General features: G+C 50.8%; 1 protein-coding gene across 1 annotated transcript in view; it reads left to right on the top strand.

The window, feature by feature from the left end:
• HCN4 (hyperpolarization activated cyclic nucleotide gated potassium channel 4) overlaps positions 1 to 11510 on the top strand; it is a gene marked incomplete at both ends in the record, with an annotated part of 48284 nt that extends 36774 nt beyond the window's left edge. Inside the window, 6 exons of the mRNA XM_081101955.1 lie at positions 2444 to 2605; positions 5534 to 5752; positions 9077 to 9223; positions 9326 to 9566; positions 9809 to 9973; positions 10063 to 11510. Of these exons, the coding sequence (XP_080958081.1) occupies positions 2444 to 2605; positions 5534 to 5752; positions 9077 to 9223; positions 9326 to 9566; positions 9809 to 9973; positions 10063 to 11510 (2382 nt within the window). The remainder of the gene's footprint in view (positions 1 to 2443; positions 2606 to 5533; positions 5753 to 9076; positions 9224 to 9325; positions 9567 to 9808; positions 9974 to 10062) is intronic.
• Positions 11511 to 20616: the final 9106 nt, after the last annotated feature.

Below are 20616 nucleotides of genomic sequence, written 5' to 3' on the forward strand. Positions count from 1 at the left end.
GGGGTTTAGGATCCAAGCCTGGGGCATGGCCAGCGGCAGAGGGTTGGCCAGAGACACCAGTGTCTTACTTGGGTATATTCTGCATCCCAGACACAGGCAGGCCCCAGTCCCTACTGAGCCCTGGTTGCCATCCCAAACTGTCCTGCCTGGTCTCTAGTGTCCACCACCCCTTACACTGAAATGTGTCAGCTTAGCCAGGACCTGGCCCACTGACAATGTTGGGGCTAGTTCCTGTGCCCCAGTGGGGCTAGGCTGCAGGGCACAGAGCACTGGGTTGATTGGGGCCAGACGCCGAGGAGTCCCACCTGGCCCTGGATCCAGCTTGCTGTAAAACTGGCCACATAACCCAGTCACTTTGGGTTTAAATTGTTTTATCTGCCAAATAACCACCTTTTTTGTCACCGGGCCAATATGACAATCTGCAGGCAGCGCTAGTTCAGATCTGCCTCTACTGCCACTGCCACTATAACCGTGAGCAAGTCCTTTGCTTCTCTGAGCCTTGATGTAAAATGTAGACAATTAACAATATGTTCAGCAAAGTTTGTTGTGAGTTTAAGTGAGATGATGACTGTGATGTTATTGTCCCTTTGTCACTGGGCCGTGGAGAGTAATGGGACAAGTTGGAGGTTCCATTCTCCATGAACCTTTCCAAGGTCCATTTCATCCTGAAGACTTCACAGCATATCTGCATCCAGAGTCCTGCTACTAATGGGGCCACAGAAGGGTGTGCCCTTTGGTTGTTCAAAACCTAGACCCCAGGTTAAACCCACATTTCAGAAGGAGAAACTGAGGTCACTAGTATCAGAATATCCTGCCACCAGCTACAAGGCTGCAGTTAGAAGATCACTAGACAGGGGTAGAAATATCTAGGGTTGCCCTAACCAGTTTGGCTCAGTGGATAGAGCGTTGGCCTGAGGACTGAAGGGTCCCAGGTTCGATTCTGGTCAAGGGCATGTACTTTGGTTGCGGGCACATCCCAGTAGGGGCTGTGCAGGAGGCAGCTGATCGATGTTTCTCTCTCATCGATGTTTCTAACTCTCTATCCCTCTCACCTTCCTCTCTGTAAAAAAATCAATAAACTATATATTTTTTAAAAAAGAAATATCTAGGGTTTGTTTCTTTGAGCCTCAGTTTCCCTATCTTGAAACGGGCTAAACTAGTTCTTAAATTTATAGGCATTTGAAAAGTCAGTAATTTTGTCTCAAAATCCCTCTCTAGGAAGGTTGCTCTGCTTGAGAATAGTATGGAGGGACCAGAACTAAGAATGAGGTCATACTCCAAAGTCTGTAAGGCTAGAGGCAAGGCAGAACTTCTAGAGAACTCCCTCTAGACTTCCTGTCCATCTCTCCATCCCCTCACTGGTACTTCCTGCTGAAACTGGACCAAGAGGCAGCACTGGGAGGAGGGAAGTGGGGTGTGGATACTGGGATGTGCCCACCCGTGGCCCTGCCCAGCCATAGTTCAACCTCTCCTTTGGAGTCACAGGGGTAGAGATGGACAGGTGGCAGGGGGCTGGGGTTGTGAGTGCTGTACTTTATTAACCTGTATAGGAGAGCGTTACTACTAATAACTATTAACTAATCATGAAGATTAATTATTAATAATGGTTCTCAATTTATTGAACACTTCTACACCTAATACTAAGCATTTTATATGTATAATTTAATTCTTTAGACAACCCACACAGTTAAGAATTTTTATCGCCATTTTCTAGATGAGGAAACATGATCAAAAAGGTTCAGAGATTTTCTGAGGGTTGCACAGCTGGAAATTGGGTAGGAAGAGGGCCTGGGATCAAAGTCTGTGTGAACTTGGAGCCTGTGTATCCCAGCTGTTTCGTTGCAGTTCCATGGCTGCCTTAGGCAGAACCCACTGGCCCTGGGGGAGTCCTAAGAGTCTGGTGACTGATTTAGGGAAATACCATGCCCCTGTCCTGACTACAGGCTGTGGTCCCCTGAGGAGCGTCAGGCTGGCTGGCTCTTCTCCCTGTTGTTTCATGGCCTAGACAAGCTGATAAAGTGATTTCTCTACCCACTTCAGGGCTATATGGGGCTCCAGGCGCCCCCCTTCTCTCCAGGTCTGGGAACGCCAGACACCCTTTCTTCTCCTCCCAGGCTGTTTGGTTTGACCGATAGGCAAATCCCCAGGGTTGGAGAAGCCACTTTGAAAGGTGAGAGATCCTGGTTGGCTGGACTTCCCATGGGAGCCTCTGCCACACACACACACATACCTGCACAGATCCCTCTGGGGCCCTGCAGCCTGCAATCTGCTTCTTTCAGGGCCTGGCCTGACGCCTTTCCACTCTAGCCATAGCCTGACCTGAACTGAACTGGGCACCCTACCATGTGTGTGCAGAGCAGTGCCACTCGAAGCTGCAGGATCTGACTGGGTGGGGTGTTCCTCTCTTCTGGTCACTCACCTGGTCACTTACCTCTGCGGACAGATCTTCCACATGACCTACGACCTGGCCAGCGCCGTGGTACGCATCGTGAACCTCATCGGCATGATGCTCCTGCTGTGCCACTGGGATGGCTGCCTGCAGTTCCTGGTCCCCATGCTGCAGGACTTCCCTGACGACTGCTGGGTGTCCATCAACAACATGGTGGTGAGCACCCAGCCGGGCCCTGGTGAGGACAGAGGGGGCTGATGAGGCACTGACAGGCAGAGCAGGTTCACAACTTGAAACTCCTGAGTTCCAACATGTAAGACCCTGAGGTGCCAGCCTAGCACCCACGGCACATGGCTTTACCCAGTACAGGTCTGTCACAGAGCTCCTGGCCGCACGCTGCTACCTTTGCCTTCTCACAGCCTCACTGCAGCTGGGAGCCTGGCTATTTGGAGCTGATTTCACCCAGGGAGACTAAGACCTGGGCTCCTCAGATTCTGTCAGGTGTGGCAGAGCTGGGCTGGTGGCTCCTGCCCTCCTGCCTTTTTGCCAGAGGCAGACCTGTTACCAATTGGGGTTACCGACTGGGACCTCCGTTCTTTTCGTCGACACAGAAAAGATTTTAAGGTGAACGAAAATCAAAGTAAAGCAAAATGGGGTTTATTGAAGATACATTCTAAACTAGGAGTGGGCCACTGAAGAAAGAGAGAGAGAGAGAGAGAGAGAGAGAGAGAGAGAGAGAGAGAGAGAGAGAGAGATGGGTAAAATGGCTGGGCTGCACTGGGAAGTCAGAATAGGGGGCCTTGGAGACAGGTTTAGGGGTTAGCCCGGGATGAGCTGCAGCTGCCCATTCCTCCCCTAGTTGCAAGCCTCGTGGGGTCCTTTAGAGTTTGGGAGACATGTGCCTGTGGGGGAAGGGAAGGAGAAAGGGAATGGCATGGGCCTGCTCCTTGAAGGTAGAGCACAAGTGCAAGAGATAATGGCCCCCAACTCCTGGGTTTAAAAGACGGATTTTCTGGGTGGAGACTTTCACTTGCATTCAGGCATGATTGACAGAAACTGCCTTTTTTCTGGGCATGCCCTTACCCATAATACATACAGAAAAACCCATGGGGGCAAGGTCAAAACCGAAATACAAATTTCATTATAATTAATTCAGGACCCTAGTGAGGTTGTATTGTCCTGTCGTTTTCTCTGAGCATGTGCCAAGAACCAGCTGGCTCCAAATCTTCCTGGGTGGTCTGCTGGCTTCTGGCCGCCCATAGAGAGGCTGTCTGAAGGCAATGCTGGTCCCGATCCTGATCAGGACCCTAGAGCAGGCCCCGCCCCAGCCACTCAAGTCTAACTTCCTACTTCGCGGATCCACCTTTAAAAGCCACGCCCCAGCAAAGAGAACCCTGTGAGGGACACTGTTGGTAGCAGGCACAGACTCCCAGATCACACACACTGGCTATTTTCTGCTCCAGCTTCAGAACTGGACTGTCCCCCTATTCCTGTCATTCCCTCATCCCCACCCCACGTACACACATACATCCTGATCATAGGTGGTATCCTGAGTGGGGAGGACAGACCAGATTGAGCCTGATCCCTTCCAAACCTGTGGGTGGTTGAGAGAAGTTGAAATTGAGGCTAGGGAAGCCATGGGGCAGAGTCCCCATGCCCCCATGGACAGGGTGGGCTCCAGGAGGGATGGAGGGCCCCCTGGACCTGTGAGCCTCTTTCTGTGTCCGGGAACCCCATGCTTACAGGTCCAGGGGGACCTGTCGGTTTGGTTTGGTCTGTAGGCAGATTTCCAGGCCCCCTGAGTAGAAGAAGCTGGCTTTGAAAGAGGTGAAAGAGACCCAGAGCATCTTTCAGTATCAAATAGGCCTTTAGAAAACAGCCTTTTGATGAGCTAAGTGTAAATGAATCAGCTATATGGATTGAATTTCTGAGTTCCTAGGGGCTGAACAATAAGGCTGGAATTTCTGACTGAAGGCAGATGGGGGTCCCTCCTGTTCCCCCAGTGCCCAGGCCCCCCTCCACTTCTGGAGATCAGCCCTTCCCCCTGCCCACCCCACCCCCCACACACCCAGACCTCCCACCCAGGTTTGGACTGAGCACCATACCAGCTCAGCTCTGTCCAGTATGGTCTCAGTGACCTTGAACATGGTGTGCAGCTCCTGTGCCTGCCTTCAGGTGCTGAGAACAGCCTGGTGACCCCGGAAGTGCTTGAGGCTCCGGCCAGGGGTTCTGTGGGTCATGCAGTAGGGTGGGTTCCACATCATTGCCAACATATTCATTGTGTGAGCAGAGAGGCATTGAGGAGGTGGCCGGCACTGGGGTTCATCTGGGGCCCCCTCATCTGGGATAGTTTCCTCCATGTGAGGGTGACAAGTCCACACGTGTACAAAGTTCAGGAGATGGCTCTTCTGAGCCCAGTGTTCCCACACTGAGGCTTCCTTGAGACACCAACTAGCTTTGGAGACAAAAATAGCCAGTTGCTTCTCTCCCTCCTCCCACCCCAAGTATTGTCTGTTCCGGGTAACCCACCTTTTGTTGGGGGAGGATAACTGGTGGCCACAGTCCTGGGCAGATGCAGACAGGGTTCATGCAGGAAGGGAGTCAGCTCAGCAGCACTTTAGATTTTGCTCACCCAAAATGAGGACAGTGTTTTTTGGCTCAATCTGAGAGTCTGTCCCCCTAGGGGAAGCATATCTGTTTTATAATTGAGGTCAGTGGGGAAATGGGCTTTACTTGGTAGTAGTTTGGGGTAAGAGGATGGAGCTATTTTAGTAAGCAGAGGACAGCAGGGGGGCTCAGCCTGAAGTCTTTTGCTGCCCGAGAGGCCCAGCTGCTCTGTGGGGGCTGAGAGTCAGGTGGGGGCTACACTGCTCCTGTCCATCTGCTGGGCTTCCCAGCTAGTCCTGGTCCCCCACTGCAGGAGAAAGGCCTAAGTGAGGAGTTCACTCAGTCACATAGGTTACCATTGTGGTTCTCCTTGCCCTTCTCCAAGGCTTTCAGCCACTGGCAAGGTGGGAGCCCTGGGCTCCGCAGCTGGAAAAGAGTTGAGGGATGGGAGGTGGTGGGGACTTTTCTAGGTGCTGCTCTCTCAGTGGTGTGAGCCTTCACTACCACTCCACCCTGTGTCTGTGTACCTATCTACAGAACAGCTCCTGGGGAAAGCAGTATTCCTATGCCCTGTTCAAGGCCATGAGCCACATGCTGTGCATCGGATACGGACGGCAGGCGCCTGTGGGCATGTCCGACGTGTGGCTCACCATGCTCAGCATGATTGTGGGCGCCACCTGCTACGCCATGTTCATCGGCCACGCCACTGCCCTCATCCAGTCCCTGGACTCCTCCCGACGCCAGTACCAGGAGAAGGTAGGGCAGAAAGCTGGGTCCAGTTTGGGCTATCTCAGGGCAGCCAGCTGGTCCATAGGCAGCACAGGCTCCAGCCAGTGGGTTCCCACCAGATCCCCAGTGGGTGCCCAGCCTGCCACCATCATCTGGCTTCAGCTGCTGTCTTTTCTGTTGCAGTCTCTTTTTCTTTCTTTTTTATATTTTTCTAAAATATACAGAAATTCCGCATTGTTTACGGGCACTGAATCCGTATCTCAGACCAGTGACTGAGTGTGCAGTGCCCTCTGTGTGGCTAACACCTTTTGGGTCCACATCTTGGGCAGAGCCCTGGGCATTCATTCCACATGACAGTTACCACTGCCCCTGGGTTTACACTTGATGACCGTGACCGCACACTCTGGGTTTTCCTCCTCCTCACAGGCCAGTCCTCCTTGCTCTCCTTGGCTACTTGTCTTTTCAGTCTTTATACATTGTGTCCCTGGTGGTTTGGGCTCAATTCTCTGCTTTTCTGTCTCTCCTGTCTTCCTGGGTGCTACTGGTTTACCACCCCACCCCCATGCTCCATGTCCGTCTCTATGCAGCAGGCTCCAAATGATATAATCAGTCCCCACCTCTTTCCTCACCCCGCACTGTCTACTTGATGCCTCCCTGGACACCTCCACCTCATCGCATCTAAAATGAGAACAGTCTCCCTTGCCTTCTCTGCTCCAAACCTCTACTCTTGCCCATCCTGTTAATGGACACAGTAGCACAGATGCCCAGGCCAGAAATTAGGAGCCATCCTTGGTGTCTCTTAGTCATGAATGCCTCCCTTCATTCCCATCATCCAGCTGGCGTCCGCCTGGATCACACAGCAGCTTCCTGAGCAAGTGGCTGTGCTGGAGTAAGAGGCTGCCTGGGTTCTAAGCCCAGCTTTCCCATTGACAAGCTCTCCACTGAACATGGGCCTGTAGCATCACATCTCTAGGTCCCATTTGCTTGTCTGTAAAATGGGGACAATACCAAGGGTTATGTCATGGCATTTGTGAGGAGTGACCCTACAGAGTAAGCCATTCAATATTTATTAGCCAAGTGGGCTCCCCTCTGTCCCTTCTACTTTATTCTCCAGATGGCAGATGGCATTGGCATTTAAAACATAAATCTGCTCATATCACTGCTTAGAGCTTCCTGTTACTCCAAGATGCAGAGTGTGTTTTCTCAGCCTGGCATGTAAGCGCTCCCCGCCTTCTCATGCTCAGAACACGCCATGGGCTCCATAGCCCTCTACGTGCCAGCCTTGCCAGCCTCCCTGCATGTGCCTCCCTGCCTCGGGGCCTGGCACAGATTCAAGCTGGAACTCTCCTCTCTCTTTTCACCTGACCCTTTCTCCACATCTCAGCCTAAATGTCACCTGCTTGGTGAAGCCTTCCATGCCCCAGTCAGCCTCCACCCATCATGTGACCCAGTGACACCCTCAAATTCTCCTTCAATACATTTCGCACTTCTGTCATTATTTAATTAATTATATGTAGCCAATTGTTTAATATCCACCTTCCCTATGCAGGCCATGGCTCCATGAGGGTAGGCCAGTCCCCATGTATCCCCAGTGTCCAGCACATAGTAGGGCTCAGTATGTATTTATGAACTGCCTGCTTGTCTGCCTCAGGTGCCTGATGGGGTGACAGAGAGATGGCAGCCCAGTTCCCATGACACAAAGAGGAAAGCCCGAGAGAGCCTGAAGAGCCAGAGCAGGGTGGGAAGGTCATTTTGGGAAGGCAGCGGAAGGAGGAAGTAGAAGAGAATGCTAGGCCAGTGATCATGATGAACATGAGCAAAGGTGTGTAGATGGGTGGTAAAGAAATCAACCTGATTAGAACAAAAGGTTCTGGGTTAGGAGTGAGGGGGCAAGAGAGGGGCAGGAGAGTGGAGTCAGGTTATCAAGGCTAGTGCTTCAAGGCCCAGGTGAGAGATCAGTGTAGCCCAGCATCAGGGCCCAGCCTGTGAGCAAGGTCAGGGCCCAGCCTGTGAGCGGGGTCGAGCCCAGCGTGTGAGCGGGGTTGAGGCTCGGTGTGTGAGCAGAATGGAGGCTCAGTCTGGGACCACCATTAGGGATAGTTTAAAAAAGCACCAGGGCCTACTGTCCAGCAGAGTCAAGCTGTTTGTGGCTTTTCATTTGAGAGTTGCCTTCATTTCATCCTTTAGCTAGTAGCTCTTTAATGTATAATTCACCCATAAATCTCTCTTAAACATATTACCCCCCACTCTGTCCTCACTACTCTCTCTCACCTGGACCACTTTAACAACCTTCTAACTTTTGTCCTGCCTCCAGACCCTGCCTCCCACCCCAACTGCTTCTCTATGTAAGGGGAATTCTAAAAAAATACAGCTCTTTTCTGGCTGCCCCTATCCCCATAGCCAGCCAGAAAGTCACTGTTTCCTATAGCTGGGTACAACTTAGAGCAGACAGAGGCCAGGTTGGCTGGAAGAATGTTAAGAAAGGTCATCTCCCAGCCCCCAGGTGCCCGTCAGCATCTCTGCAGCAGCACTATGTCCCGACCTCTTTGGAGAACTGATATATGAGAGCAGGCTGCCTATTATGACTATTCCTTGGGCACAGGGACTTCCCTTGCATTCCATTGTGGGAAAATCTGTTCTTGCCCAATCAGTGCCTCTGGTCCCTAGCCATGCTCCTGAGGATCCCCACTTCCCACCCACAGTCCAGGTGGGTTGGAGCAGCCCCACAGGATGCGCAGGTTCAACAATCTCTATCCCAAACACTTTTAAGGTCCCTGCTGTACCAGGCCCCTCCCCTGGGCTGTAGTTGCTCTTCAACAAAGTGACTTAGTCTCAGTCCCGGCCATGTTGGGATATGTGACGTGCCACATGTGGGCTGGCTTCAGTCTTCAGCCCTTGTAGCCCATTGCAGCCCAGTCCTGCTGATGTTCCCACTGGTGGGAAGGCGCTCCTTCCCAATCAGCGAGGCCTCTCTGGTCCACAGTGTAACACAGAGGGACCAATATTTAGAGGAAACTTCATTGACTTCCTGGTCAGTTGGCCTCTTGTAACCGGGCTTTGGACAGTCCTTGTCCCTGGCCATCTCCATAGTGCTGAACACGTTGAAGACCGGTCACTGGGATGGAGCTCCTCCTCCACCCCAGCTGCTGGCAGTCAGGGCCATTGTTTGGGGCACAGTGTGACCACACCCACACCGAGGACCTCAAGCTTAAGGAGCCAAGGTCATCCAACTGCGCCCACAGCATCAGTGCAACTCTGGCCAGCAGCAGGCCTAGGTCAGGTGGTGCCAGCCAGGGCAGTGGGGCTGGCTGGCCAAGAGGTGACAGCCTCTCTCTCTGTCCCTGGACTTAGTACAAGCAGGTGGAGCAGTACATGTCCTTCCACAAGCTCCCGCCCGACACTCGGCAGCGCATCCATGACTACTACGAGCACCGCTACCAGGGCAAGATGTTCGACGAGGAGAGCATCCTGGGCGAGCTCAGCGAGCCGCTGCGAGAGGTGAGCTGGGTGGCGGCGAGGCAGAAAGGGATCCATGCCTTTCTGCCTGGTGACTCTGCTCATCTCCTCCCTCTTTTCCAATCCATTCTTTCTGGGGAGCAGGAGATCATCAACTTTAACTGCCGGAAGCTGGTGGCCTCCATGCCACTGTTCGCCAACGCAGACCCCAACTTCGTGACATCCATGCTGACTAAGCTGCGCTTCGAGGTCTTCCAGCCGGGCGACTACATCATCCGAGAAGGCACCATCGGCAAGAAGATGTACTTTATCCAGCACGGCGTGGTCAGCGTGCTCACCAAGGGCAACAAGGAGACCAAGCTGGCAGATGGCTCCTACTTTGGAGGTGAGTGGCCAGGAGACCCTGGGGAGACAGGGGAATGGGCTGGAGAGACCGAGAAAACCATTTCAGGCCCTTCATGGCCACTGCCTGGAGGTAGGTGTCTGTGAGCCCAGCATAGGGGGATAGTCCCAGAGATGGAAAAGGTGGCCTGGAGTGGGGGACTTATAAATGTATCTGTCAAGCATACAGGTCAGGGTTGGGTGGAGGCCCTTAGGAGGCCACCCTGACTTCTGCTGTCCCAGCAGAGATCTGCCTGCTGACACGGGGCAGGCGCACAGCCAGCGTGCGGGCCGACACCTACTGCCGCCTGTACTCGCTGAGTGTGGACAACTTCAATGAGGTGCTGGAGGAGTACCCCATGATGCGGCGGGCCTTCGAGACCGTGGCGCTGGACCGCCTGGACCGCATTGGTGAGGCGACTGGGCAAGAGGGTGGAAGGGAGGTGGACCGGGCTCCCCCATCCTCTGCCCTGAGCCCCTGCTCTCCTTCTGTGGCCCAGGCAAGAAGAACTCCATCCTCCTCCACAAAGTCCAGCATGACCTCAACTCAGGTGTCTTCAACTACCAGGAGAATGAGATCATCCAGCAGATTGTGCAGCACGACCGCGAGATGGCTCACTGTGCGCATCGCGTCCAGGCTGCCGCCTCCGCCACCCCGACTGCCACGCCTGTCATCTGGACCCCGCTGATCCAGGCACCGCTGCAAGCTGCTGCCGCCACCACTTCTGTGGCCATAGCCCTCACCCACCACCCACGGCTGCCCGCTGCCATCTTCCGCCCTCCCCCGGGCCCCAAGCTCAGCAGCCTCGGGCCCGGGCAGACACCCAGGCATCTGAAGCGGCTGCAGTCTCTCATCCCTTCTGCGCTGGGCTCTGCCTCACCCACCAGCAGCCCATCCCAGTTGGATACGCCATCTTCCTCCTCCTTCCACATTCAACAGTTGGCTGGATTCTCCGCCCCTGCCGGACTGAGTCCTCTCCTGTCTTCGTCCAGCTCTTCGCCACTTCCCGGGGTCTGTGGCTCTTCTCCTGCTCCCACACTATCCGCCAACACAGCTTCCACCACCATGGCCGGATTTGGCCTCTTCCACAAAGCACTGGGCGGCTCCCTGTCCTCATCTGACTCACCCCTGCTCACCCCGCTACAGCCAGGCACCCACTCCCCACAGGCTAACCAGCCACTACCTTCACTACCAGGGTCCCAGGGCAGCCTGGGCCTCCTGGAACATTTCCTGCCACCCCCACCTTCCTCCAGGTCCCCATCCTCTAGTCCAGGGCAGCTTGGCCAGCCTCCTGGGGAGTTGTCCCCAGGTCTGGCTGCTGGCCCACCAAGTACGCCAGAGACACCTCCACGGCAGCCTGAGCAGCAATCCATGGCAGGAGCCTCTGGGGAGGCTTCTCCTAGAGCCTTTACCCCCCGAAGAGGTCTCAGCCCCCCTGGCCACAGCCCAGGCCCCGCAAGAACTTTTCCAAATGCTCCACCCCGGGCCTCTGGCTCCCATGGTTCCTTGCTCCTGCCACCTGTATCCAGCCCCCCACCACTCCAGGTTCCTCAGCGCTGGGGCACACCACCTCTCACCCCAGGCCGCCTCACCCAGGACCTCAAGCTCATCTCAGCCTCTCAGCCGGCCCTACCCCAGGATGGGGCACAGACCCTCCACAGAGCCTCCCCACACTCTTCTGGGGAGTCTGTGGCTGCCTTCCCGATCTTCCCCAGAGCTGGGGGTTGCAGTGGGGGCCTTGGTCCCCCTGGGAGGCCCTATGGTGCCGCCTCAGGCCAGCATGTCACTCTGCCTCAGAAGACATCCTCAGGTTCTTTGCCACCCCCTCTTTGTTTGTTTGGGGCAAGAGCCGCCTCTTCTGGGGGCCCCCCTCTGACTGCTGCTTCCCAGAGGGAACCTGGGGCCAGGGCTGAGCCAGTGCGATCCAAACTGCCATCCAATCTATGAGCTGGGGCCCCTTCCTCTTTTTCCTCTCTTCTTTCTTCCTTCAGGTTTAACTGTGATTTAGGAGATATACCAATAACAGTAATAATGATCATTTTAAAAAACTCACATCAGAAAAACAAGACAGCAGAAAATAACCAGGTATTCTTAGAGCTATAGATTTTTGGTCACTTGCTTTTATAGACTATTTTAATACTCAGCAGTAGGGAGGGGGGGCGGGTTAGGCAAGGCTCAAATGCAAAAGCCAGAGCAAGGTTGGGGGGTGGGGGCTACCTATGTTTGGGGTGCCTAGAGCAGACCTGTCATTGTATTTGTTTTAGGACACCAGCCACCACCAGCCCCTCAGCAGTGAACTTGGTGCCTCACTCTGCGGGGAGTCTTCTAGGGGCTGCCCTTGGTGGTTTTCCTGGGGAGCCTCAGTCTCCTGAGTCCTTGGAACAAAGTGGGGCCAGGGTCCTGAGAATTTTGCATTTTTTTACTGCAAACCTAGCAAGATCTGTATATGTATGTAATATGTGTATATGTATAAGCTATGTAGCGCTCTGTAGAGCCATGTAGATAGCCACTCACATGTGAGCAATCTAGTTTAACCCAATGTTGCCGGGACACCCAGGTCACCTTACACCCAGCAGCCCACCGTCGTCCACAGGCTGGGAATCGGAAGGTCTGGGGGAGTATTCTTTCCAGTCCTCAGGGAAGAGGACCCCAAGACCTCTCAGCAGGTCCCCTGTCTCCCCATCTCTGGTTTCATATCCAATCCCAACCTGACCTCTCACCACATGGAAGCAGAGGACCCTGAACTGTGCCTCCTGTAGGTCCTCAAGCACATCCTGTCCTCTCTGTGGCCCTCAGTTCCCTGTTGGGACAGTGGGAGGTGAGGGTACTTCTGGTTGAGTCTGCTCTGTGCCAAGCACTGGTTCAGCACTTTACACACATTAACTCCTTCCATTTCACAAAGACCATGAGGTAGGTACTTCAGATGAGAAAACTGAGTTTGGGGTACCTTTTCCAGAATCATGTTGCTGGGAGTGACAGACCTGGGACTGATTTGAGATTCTGATTCATGCCTGCCTGAGGCCAAAGCCTAGGTTCCTTCCATTAACAACTGTTGAGAAAGGCTGAGCTAGTCTTCAAGCGTGGTGCAGCGGGAGAGGCCAGATTATAGAGGCACCAGACCTGGTTTGAGTTCCAGCCCTGCCTTAGCTGTGTGATCTTGGGCAAATTATCTGACCTTCCTGAGTCTGTTACCTCAAATGTAAAACGGGAATAATTATGGTGCCATCTTACAAGTATGAGGACAGGATGAGAACAGCAGTATATGTGAAATGCCCAGCCTGTACCTGGCACATGCCGTAGCAGGTGCTCAGTAAGTCATGTTTCTTCTGCCTCCCCTCACCCAGCCCATTGCTCCAGCAGCTGTGGCGAGAGCCCAGGGGGCTTTGGCTGAGGGCTCCAGGACTTAGGATCTCAGGGCATAGGAGGCGGCGGGGCTTCCGGAAGGGCCTAAGGAAGGTGTGTGGCCAGGGGCAGGCTTGAGCCAGGCCTGAGATGTGGGAAGAGTTAGAAAGTGAGAGGGAGGGGAGGGGAAGGGAAGGGAAGTGAGGAAGTAGAAAGGCAGGTGGGATGGAGTGCTCGGTGGGGATATGATGAAGGTAGATGTACAGTGTGGAGCTGGGGGCTTTGGGAGGAGATCCTGAAGCCAAGCGGTCAGAGGGAAGACCATGGACGCCAGGCTAAGGGGATTGGCCCTGATTCTGCAGGCAACTAGGAGCCAGAAGCAGGTTCAGAGTGAGAGTCATTGTGAACTAGGAGCTCAGATTACAGAAGCTCCTTAGGCACAATCCTCCCTTCCAACAAGATTCTACCAGAGCCAACCTCAGGGGTCTGCCTCCTTCCTACAGGGTAGGAGCGGGTTTGCTACCAAGACCTGAATAGTAAGGAAGACTGATCCATGCGCCAAGAGCTCTCCTCCATGCTGCCAGCTAAATGCTGACCAGATCAGGCTTTGTCCTGGGCTGTGGGACAGGCCAATATCTCCAGTGATGGGCCACAGGCAGGGGGAGGCCGTTTTCCAGGACAGGAGGAGGTGAGGATTCTGGGTCTTAGGGAGAGACAAGGAGCCGCCTGGCCTTGGTCATTACTGGGCAGGAGAAGTCCCCTCAGACCCAGGGAGTTCTCAGAGCTGGAAAAATTTAAACAGAGGCCTCAATCCGAGTTCTGCACACACCCACGCCCCCTGAGGAAGGCTCACTTAATCTAAACCCACAGTAGTCCTGGAGGTAGTGGCGAGGGAGGGGGTAGGAAAGGGACAGGAGTGAGGGTGGAGGGTTCAGTGGCATGCGGAGTGAGGACGCGCCCTTGTGATCAGGGCAGGCCTCACCACCCTCTACACACGCATACACATGTATAAAAGCTCGGACCCAGTGCAGCCACTCTGGAGGCTGGGGAAGCCAAGTCCAGTCAGTCGGCCCTTCTATCCCCACAAGCAATTTTCAAATCTTCCACTTTTAAAACAGAAAACGGTAAATGTGCCGTGTTGTATATTTTATTTAAATAAAAAAAAAATCCAATAGATGCTGCCTTCTTTTAGGGGCCAGGGATTGAGGGGGAATGAAGTTATTGGGGAATGAATACTGGGGGCTCAGGAGCAAGGCTGTGGAGGGCAGTGGACAGGTCCCCTAGAGCAGTGGTCGCAAACTGGTGGTCTGCGGACCCCTGGTGGCCCATGAGGTCCAAATGATTGGCGACCACTGCCCTAGAGCACTTGCGGACACTGGAGGCAGCTGTGCTCTGTGTATGGGCTGGTGAGAGTAAGGAGGAGGGTGAGGGAATGTGTGTGCATCCTTTGTCAGTTAGTGGAGGGGGAGACCCTGACTGAGAGCCTTCCCACCCCAGCTGCCAGAGTCCCTGGGACTCCCTGATGCTCCCAGAATGAGGAGGGGGGCAGTAATGTGCACATGAGCTCCAGCTGGTTCCAAACAGGGATATACCATCTTAGCCTGGTCAGTTGGGCCCTCAGAAGGTAGAGGGCAGTTGGGGACAAAAGGTGACCGAGCTGGGGGTTTCATGACCAGGACAGGGGGTTGCCTTTCAGAGTGGCCAAGAATGAGCCACAGCCTTTGGGCTCTGTATGGGTTAGGGAACCTGAGGGCATCCTCTGGATTCAGGCCTTGTTAGGAAGTGCTGCCCACTCCCCACTGCCCTGGGGAGGATGCTAGGCCTGGCCCCCAGACCCTTGTAAAACCCTTAGATGACAGCCTTTACCACCCCTGGCTGCAGAAGGTCCCTGTAAGCCCTGGGACCTTGCCCAGTAGGGGAGAAGCAGTGATCTGCCATTGGAAAAGCCAAGTCCCTGGGGGCTCCTGGCAGCTCAGGGAGTGCCGTGGTGCCCCATCCACATGGCAGAAAGGAAAGTCCTCAGAAAGGGCAGGGAATCCGCTTCCCATTACTGATGGCTGAGTGGATGCTGTTTCCATGGTAACTGACCTGAAAGTCCTGTTGCTAAGGAGGCAGCTCAGCAGGCCCAGCATCCCCATGACAACTGCCCCCTGTGGCCCAGGCAGTGGTGCTTCCTGAGGACTGTGGGGAGGGCAAGGGCTGAGCATAGGCCCGGCCTTTGGGGATCTGGGGAGGCCCTTGCACACAGACAGCGACTGTGCTGAGCACAGGGTGAGAGGACTTGCAGCGGGTCCAGCCCAACCTGAGGAGTGGACGCTCACCCCTCAGATTTGGCTGGACACGCTGCAAGGACACTCACCCCCACCCACCACCCTGTCTACCCTGCTTGGATCCACCCCAGGCATCTGCACAGGGCCAAGCTTCTGGGGTCCGGAGGCAGGGCAACACTAGCCACATCTTCTCTGTTTCCTTACTCTGAAAGGACACTTAGTAAGTAGTTACCATGTGCTCTGGTCTTTGAGCTATCCTATTATCTCCCTCCCTCCTCACAGTAACACTGACAGGTAAGAATTAGCCTCAAGTTCAGTGAGCCAAAGGGCACTGAGGCTCAAAGAAGGTGAGGAGCTTGTCTAGACCAGTCCGCTAGAATGTGAAGGAGCCAAGATGCACACCCAGGTCCTGGGGACAACCCTGTCCCTCCCCACTGGTGGCACAGGGGCCAGGTGGTAGGAGCTGTCTGTCTGGTGCAGGCAGGCTAGAAAGGGTGTATTCTCCATAGAGAAGTTAAAAACTAGAATAAAAGCGACTAAATGTCAGTTTGCTTTCTCTTTCCCCATCACATCCAGCAGCAGCTCTGAACCAGTCAGCAGACAGCATCCTGCCTCCCCCTCCCCCCTCCCCATGCCACTGCAGCCATGCTTCAGCCCCAGTGACCACCTGAGGGGCTCAGCTGCCAGCATCGGGTGTGTGTGTGGGGGGAAGGTCTGAGGCCCCTCTTTCTGCCTTGGTGGGGCTAAACCAGATTGGGAACTTTAAAAGAGCATTTTAAAAGTTTAATGAAATGTCTCCCTGGACTTGGTGTGTTTTTCCATCTGCTGCTCCTCATCATCTCAGCCAGACTTCTGAGGGTTGCCTCCACTGCTGACCTTATTTCCCTCCGGAGTCACTGCTCCGCCACCGCAGTCTGGCTCCCGCCTTATCTCCATGGAAGGGCTCCAGACAGGTCATCAGTGGCTCCTTGTAGTGGTGCCCTCCCAGCAGTGTGTGACCCTGCTGCCAGGCCCTCCGTAGTTCTCCAGATGCCCTGGCTCCTTGCTGCCACCTTTCTGTTCAGCCTCAGCTTGAAGGGCTCTTCTTTCTCCCAAAGGACAGTGCTCCTGGGCCTCTGACCTTGGCCCCCATCTTCTCACTGCGCACGCACTTTCTGGAAACTGCACCGGTGCCTATGGCTTCCCTGGCCTGGAGGAGAAGGCCTCCCACCTTTTCCCTCAATTCAGGCCCCACATCCCCTATGCTGCAGCCCAGGTGCCTGCTGCTGTAGCCACGTGATTTCTCATCCTTTTCTGACCCACTGTAGCCCTTTTATTCTTTCTTGAGTTTGAAGCTTCCAATGCACTGTGTTGTCTCCAGCTCCCACCCTATGCTGGCTCCTCCCCAGGCACGTGCATGGGGCTGGACAACACCAGTCAACCCCTTATGATTTTGCTTCTTCAATTTTCTTTTTCTTAAGGGTGGAATATTTTGTATATACAGGAGAAAATATAAATAAACATAATAAATATGTAATGCTCCTTAACTTACAATGGGCTTATAGTCTGATAAATCCATCATAAATTGAAAATATTGTAAATGGAAAGTGTATTTAATCCACCTAACCTACATCGTAGCTTAGCCTCGCCTACCTTAAAAGGCTCAGAACACTTACATTACATTGGTGCTGTGGGGCCAAGCATCAAGGACAATATCATGCTGCATATCACTAGCTAAGAAAAAGATCAAAATTTAACATTTGAAGTAGGGTTTCTACTGAATGTGTATCACTTTCGCACCATCATCAAATTGAAAAATCATTAGTCAAACCATTGTAGGTAGTGGATTGTACATAATAAGATTAAAATATGATAAACATCCATGTGTCAATCCCTCAGCTTAAGAAATTGAACACAGGAAATACTTTTAAAAATTTGTGCCAGTCCTCTCACGTATCACTCTCCCTCTCTCCAAGGAAAACCACTCATCTGAACTTGATTTTTATTTTTAAAGTTGGCATCCAATATTATTTTATTTTAGTTTCAGGTGTACAGCATAGTGGTTAGATATTTATATAATTTATGAAGTGATCCCCCCAATAACTCTAGTATCCACCTAACACCATACATAGTTATTATAATATAATTGACTATATTCCCTATGCTGTACTTTACATCCTTGTAACTATTCTATAACTACCAATTTGTATTTCTTAATCCCTTCACTTCTTTTCGCTCAGCCCCTTTCCATTTGGCAACCATTAGTTTGCTCTCTATATCTGTAAGTCTGTTTCTGTTTTGTTTGTTAGTTTATTTTGTTCTTTAGATTCCACATTAAGTGAAATCATATGGAATTTGTTTTTCTCTGACTTATTTCACTAAGCATAATACCCTCTAGGTGCACCCATGTTGTCACAAGTGGTTAAGACTTTATTCTTTCTACGGCACAGTAATATTCCATTGTATAGAAGTACCACAACTTTATCCAATTGTCTATTGATGGGCACTTGGGTTGCTTCCATATCTTGGATATTGTAAATAATGCTTCAATGAACATATATCTTTTCAAATTAGTGTTTGGAATTTCTTCGGATAAATACCCAGAAGTGGAATTGCTGCATCATAAAAGTTTCACTTTTAATCTTTTGAGGACCCTCCATATTGTTTTCCATAGTGGGCATCCATTTGAGTCCAACCAATAGTACACTAGGTTTCCCTTTCTCTACATTCTCGCCAACACCTGTTGTTTGTTGATGTATTAATGACTAGAGGCCTGGTGCACAAAATTCATGCAGAGGTGGGGTCCCTAGGCCTGGCCAGCAATCAGGGCCAATTAGGTTCCCCGCCTACCCACCTTTCCGCCTCCCTACCTCCTCCTCCCCTCGTCACCCATGCACCACCACTGTGAGGTTCCCCGCCTCCCCGCCTCCCCGCCTCCCCACTCTTCTTTTCCTCACTGCCCGCATCCACTGCCACCCACCCCCAGTTCCCTGTCCCAGCCCAAGGCCCGGCCGAGGGGAGGGACCAGGAGGGTGGCCAGCAGGCCCCATTGACAATCAGGGCCTGCTGGCTGGGGGCAGCTCCTGCATTGAGCGTCTGGCCACTTGTGGTCAGAGCACATCATAGCAACCAGTCATTCCGGTTGTTCTGGTCCTTCTGTCCTAACAGCCGCTTAGGCTTTTATATATATAGATAGCCATTCTGACAGGTGTGAAGTTAGTGATGTTGAGCATCTTTTCATATGTCTATTGGCCATGTATGGTCTCTCTGAGTATAAGTACTCTGCCTATTTTTAATTGGGTTATTTGCTTTTGTTTTTGGTGCTAAGTAGGAGTTCTTTATAAATTTTGAATATTAACCCCTTATCAGAGTAACATTGGCGAATATCTTCTCCCATTTTAGTAGGTTGTCTTTTTGTATTGTTTCCTTTGCTATGAAAAAAACTTTTTATTTATTTTATTTTTTAATTGACGAGAGAGAGAGAGAGAGAGAGAGAGAGAGAGAGAGAGAGCGCTTTGTTGTTTCACTTATTTGTGCAATCATTTATTGTTTCTTATGTGTGCCCTGACCAGGAATTAAACTCTCAACCTTGGCATATCAGGATGACGCTCTAACCAACTGTTGCAAAAACTTTTTAGGTTAATGTAGGTCCATTTGTGTGTTTTTTTCATTTTTTCTTTTGTTTCCCTTACCTGAGGAGATGTCAAAGAGATTACTGCCTATGTTTTCTTATAGGAATTTTATGGTTTCAGATATTACATTTAAGTCTTTAATCCATTTAAAGTTTATTCTTGTATATGTTGTAAGAAGGCAGTCTAGTTTCATTTTTTGCTTGTAGCTGTCCAATATTTCCAATACCATTTATTGGATAGAATGTCTTTTTCCCATTGTATGTTCATGCCTTCTTTATCATATATTAATGGACCATATAGGCATGGGTTTATTTCTGGTCTCTCTATTATGGTCCATTGTTCTCTATGTCTGTTTTTATGCCAGTACCATGTTGTTTTGATTACTGTAGCCTTGCAGTATAGTTTGCTATCAAGTAGTGTGATACTTGCAGCTTTGTTCTTTCTCAAGATTGCTATGGCTATTCAAGGTCTTTTGTGGTTCCATATAAATTTTAGATTATTTGTTCTAGTTCTGTGAAATGTGCCATTGGTATTTTGATAGAAATTGCATTGAATCTATAGGTTGCTTTAGGTAATATAGACATTTTAATGATGCTAGTTTTTCCTATTCATGAGCACAATATGTGCTTCCATTTATTTGTATCTTCTTCAATTTATTTCTTCAATGTCATATAGTTTTTCAAGTACAGGTCTTTTTTTTTTGCTTAATAATTTTTTATTTTACAATTAGAGTTGACCTACAATATTATATTAGTTTCCATTGTACAACCCAGTGATTGGACACTTATATAACTTACAAAGTGATTATCCTAATAAATCTAGTACCCATCTGGCATCATACATAGTTATTTCAATATTATTGACTATATTCCCTATGCTATATTTTACATCCCCATGACTATTTTGGAGCTATCAATTTGTGCTTATTAATACCTTCACCTTTGTCATTCAGCCCCCAAATCCCCTTCCCTTTGGCAACCACCAAAAATTTCCATCTATCTATGAGTCTGTTCCTGTTTTGTTTGTTTGTTTTGTTCTTTACATTTCACATGTAAGTGAAATATTATGGTATTTATCCTTCTCTGTCCAACTTATTTCACTCAGCACAATACCCTCTAGGTTCATCTATTTTGTTGTAAATGGCGAGATTTCATTCTTTTTATGGCTAAGTCATATTCTATTGTATATACTATGCACTACTTCTTCTCTATCCAATAGTCTATTGATGGACACTTTGGTTGCTTCCTTATCTTGGCTATTATAAATAACACTGCAATGAATATATGGATGCATATGTCTTTTTGAATTAGTGTTTTGGGTTTCTTTGTATAAATACCTAGATGTGAATTTGCTGGGTCCTTTTTTGTCTCTTGTTATAGCCTTTGTTTTAAAGTCTATTTTGTTTGATATAAGTTTTGCTACCCCAGATTATTTGGTTTGTTTCTTTCCATTTTCATGAAATATTTTTCCATCCCTTTACTTTCAGTCTTTGGGTGTCTTTTGATCTGAAGTGAGTCTCTTGTAGACAGCATATGTATGGGTCTTGTTATCTATTCAGCCACTCTATGTCTTTTGATTGGATAATTTAATCCATTCAGATTTAAAGTAATTATTGATAGATATGTAGTTATTGCCAATTTTTATTTTTCTTCTTAAAGAAGAACCTTTAACATTTCTTGTAATATTGGTTTGGTAGTGAAGAACTCCTTTTGCTTTTTCTTGTCTGGGTAGCTTTCTATCTGGTCTTCAATTCTAAATGACAGCTTGCTGGTTAGAGTGATCTTGGTTGTAGGTGCTTGTTTTTCATCCCTCTGAATATTTCATGATAAT

Source organism: Myotis nattereri (assembly GCF_964212035.1).
Source record: "Myotis nattereri genome assembly, chromosome: 1".
Taxonomy (NCBI): Eukaryota; Metazoa; Chordata; class Mammalia; order Chiroptera; family Vespertilionidae; genus Myotis; species Myotis nattereri.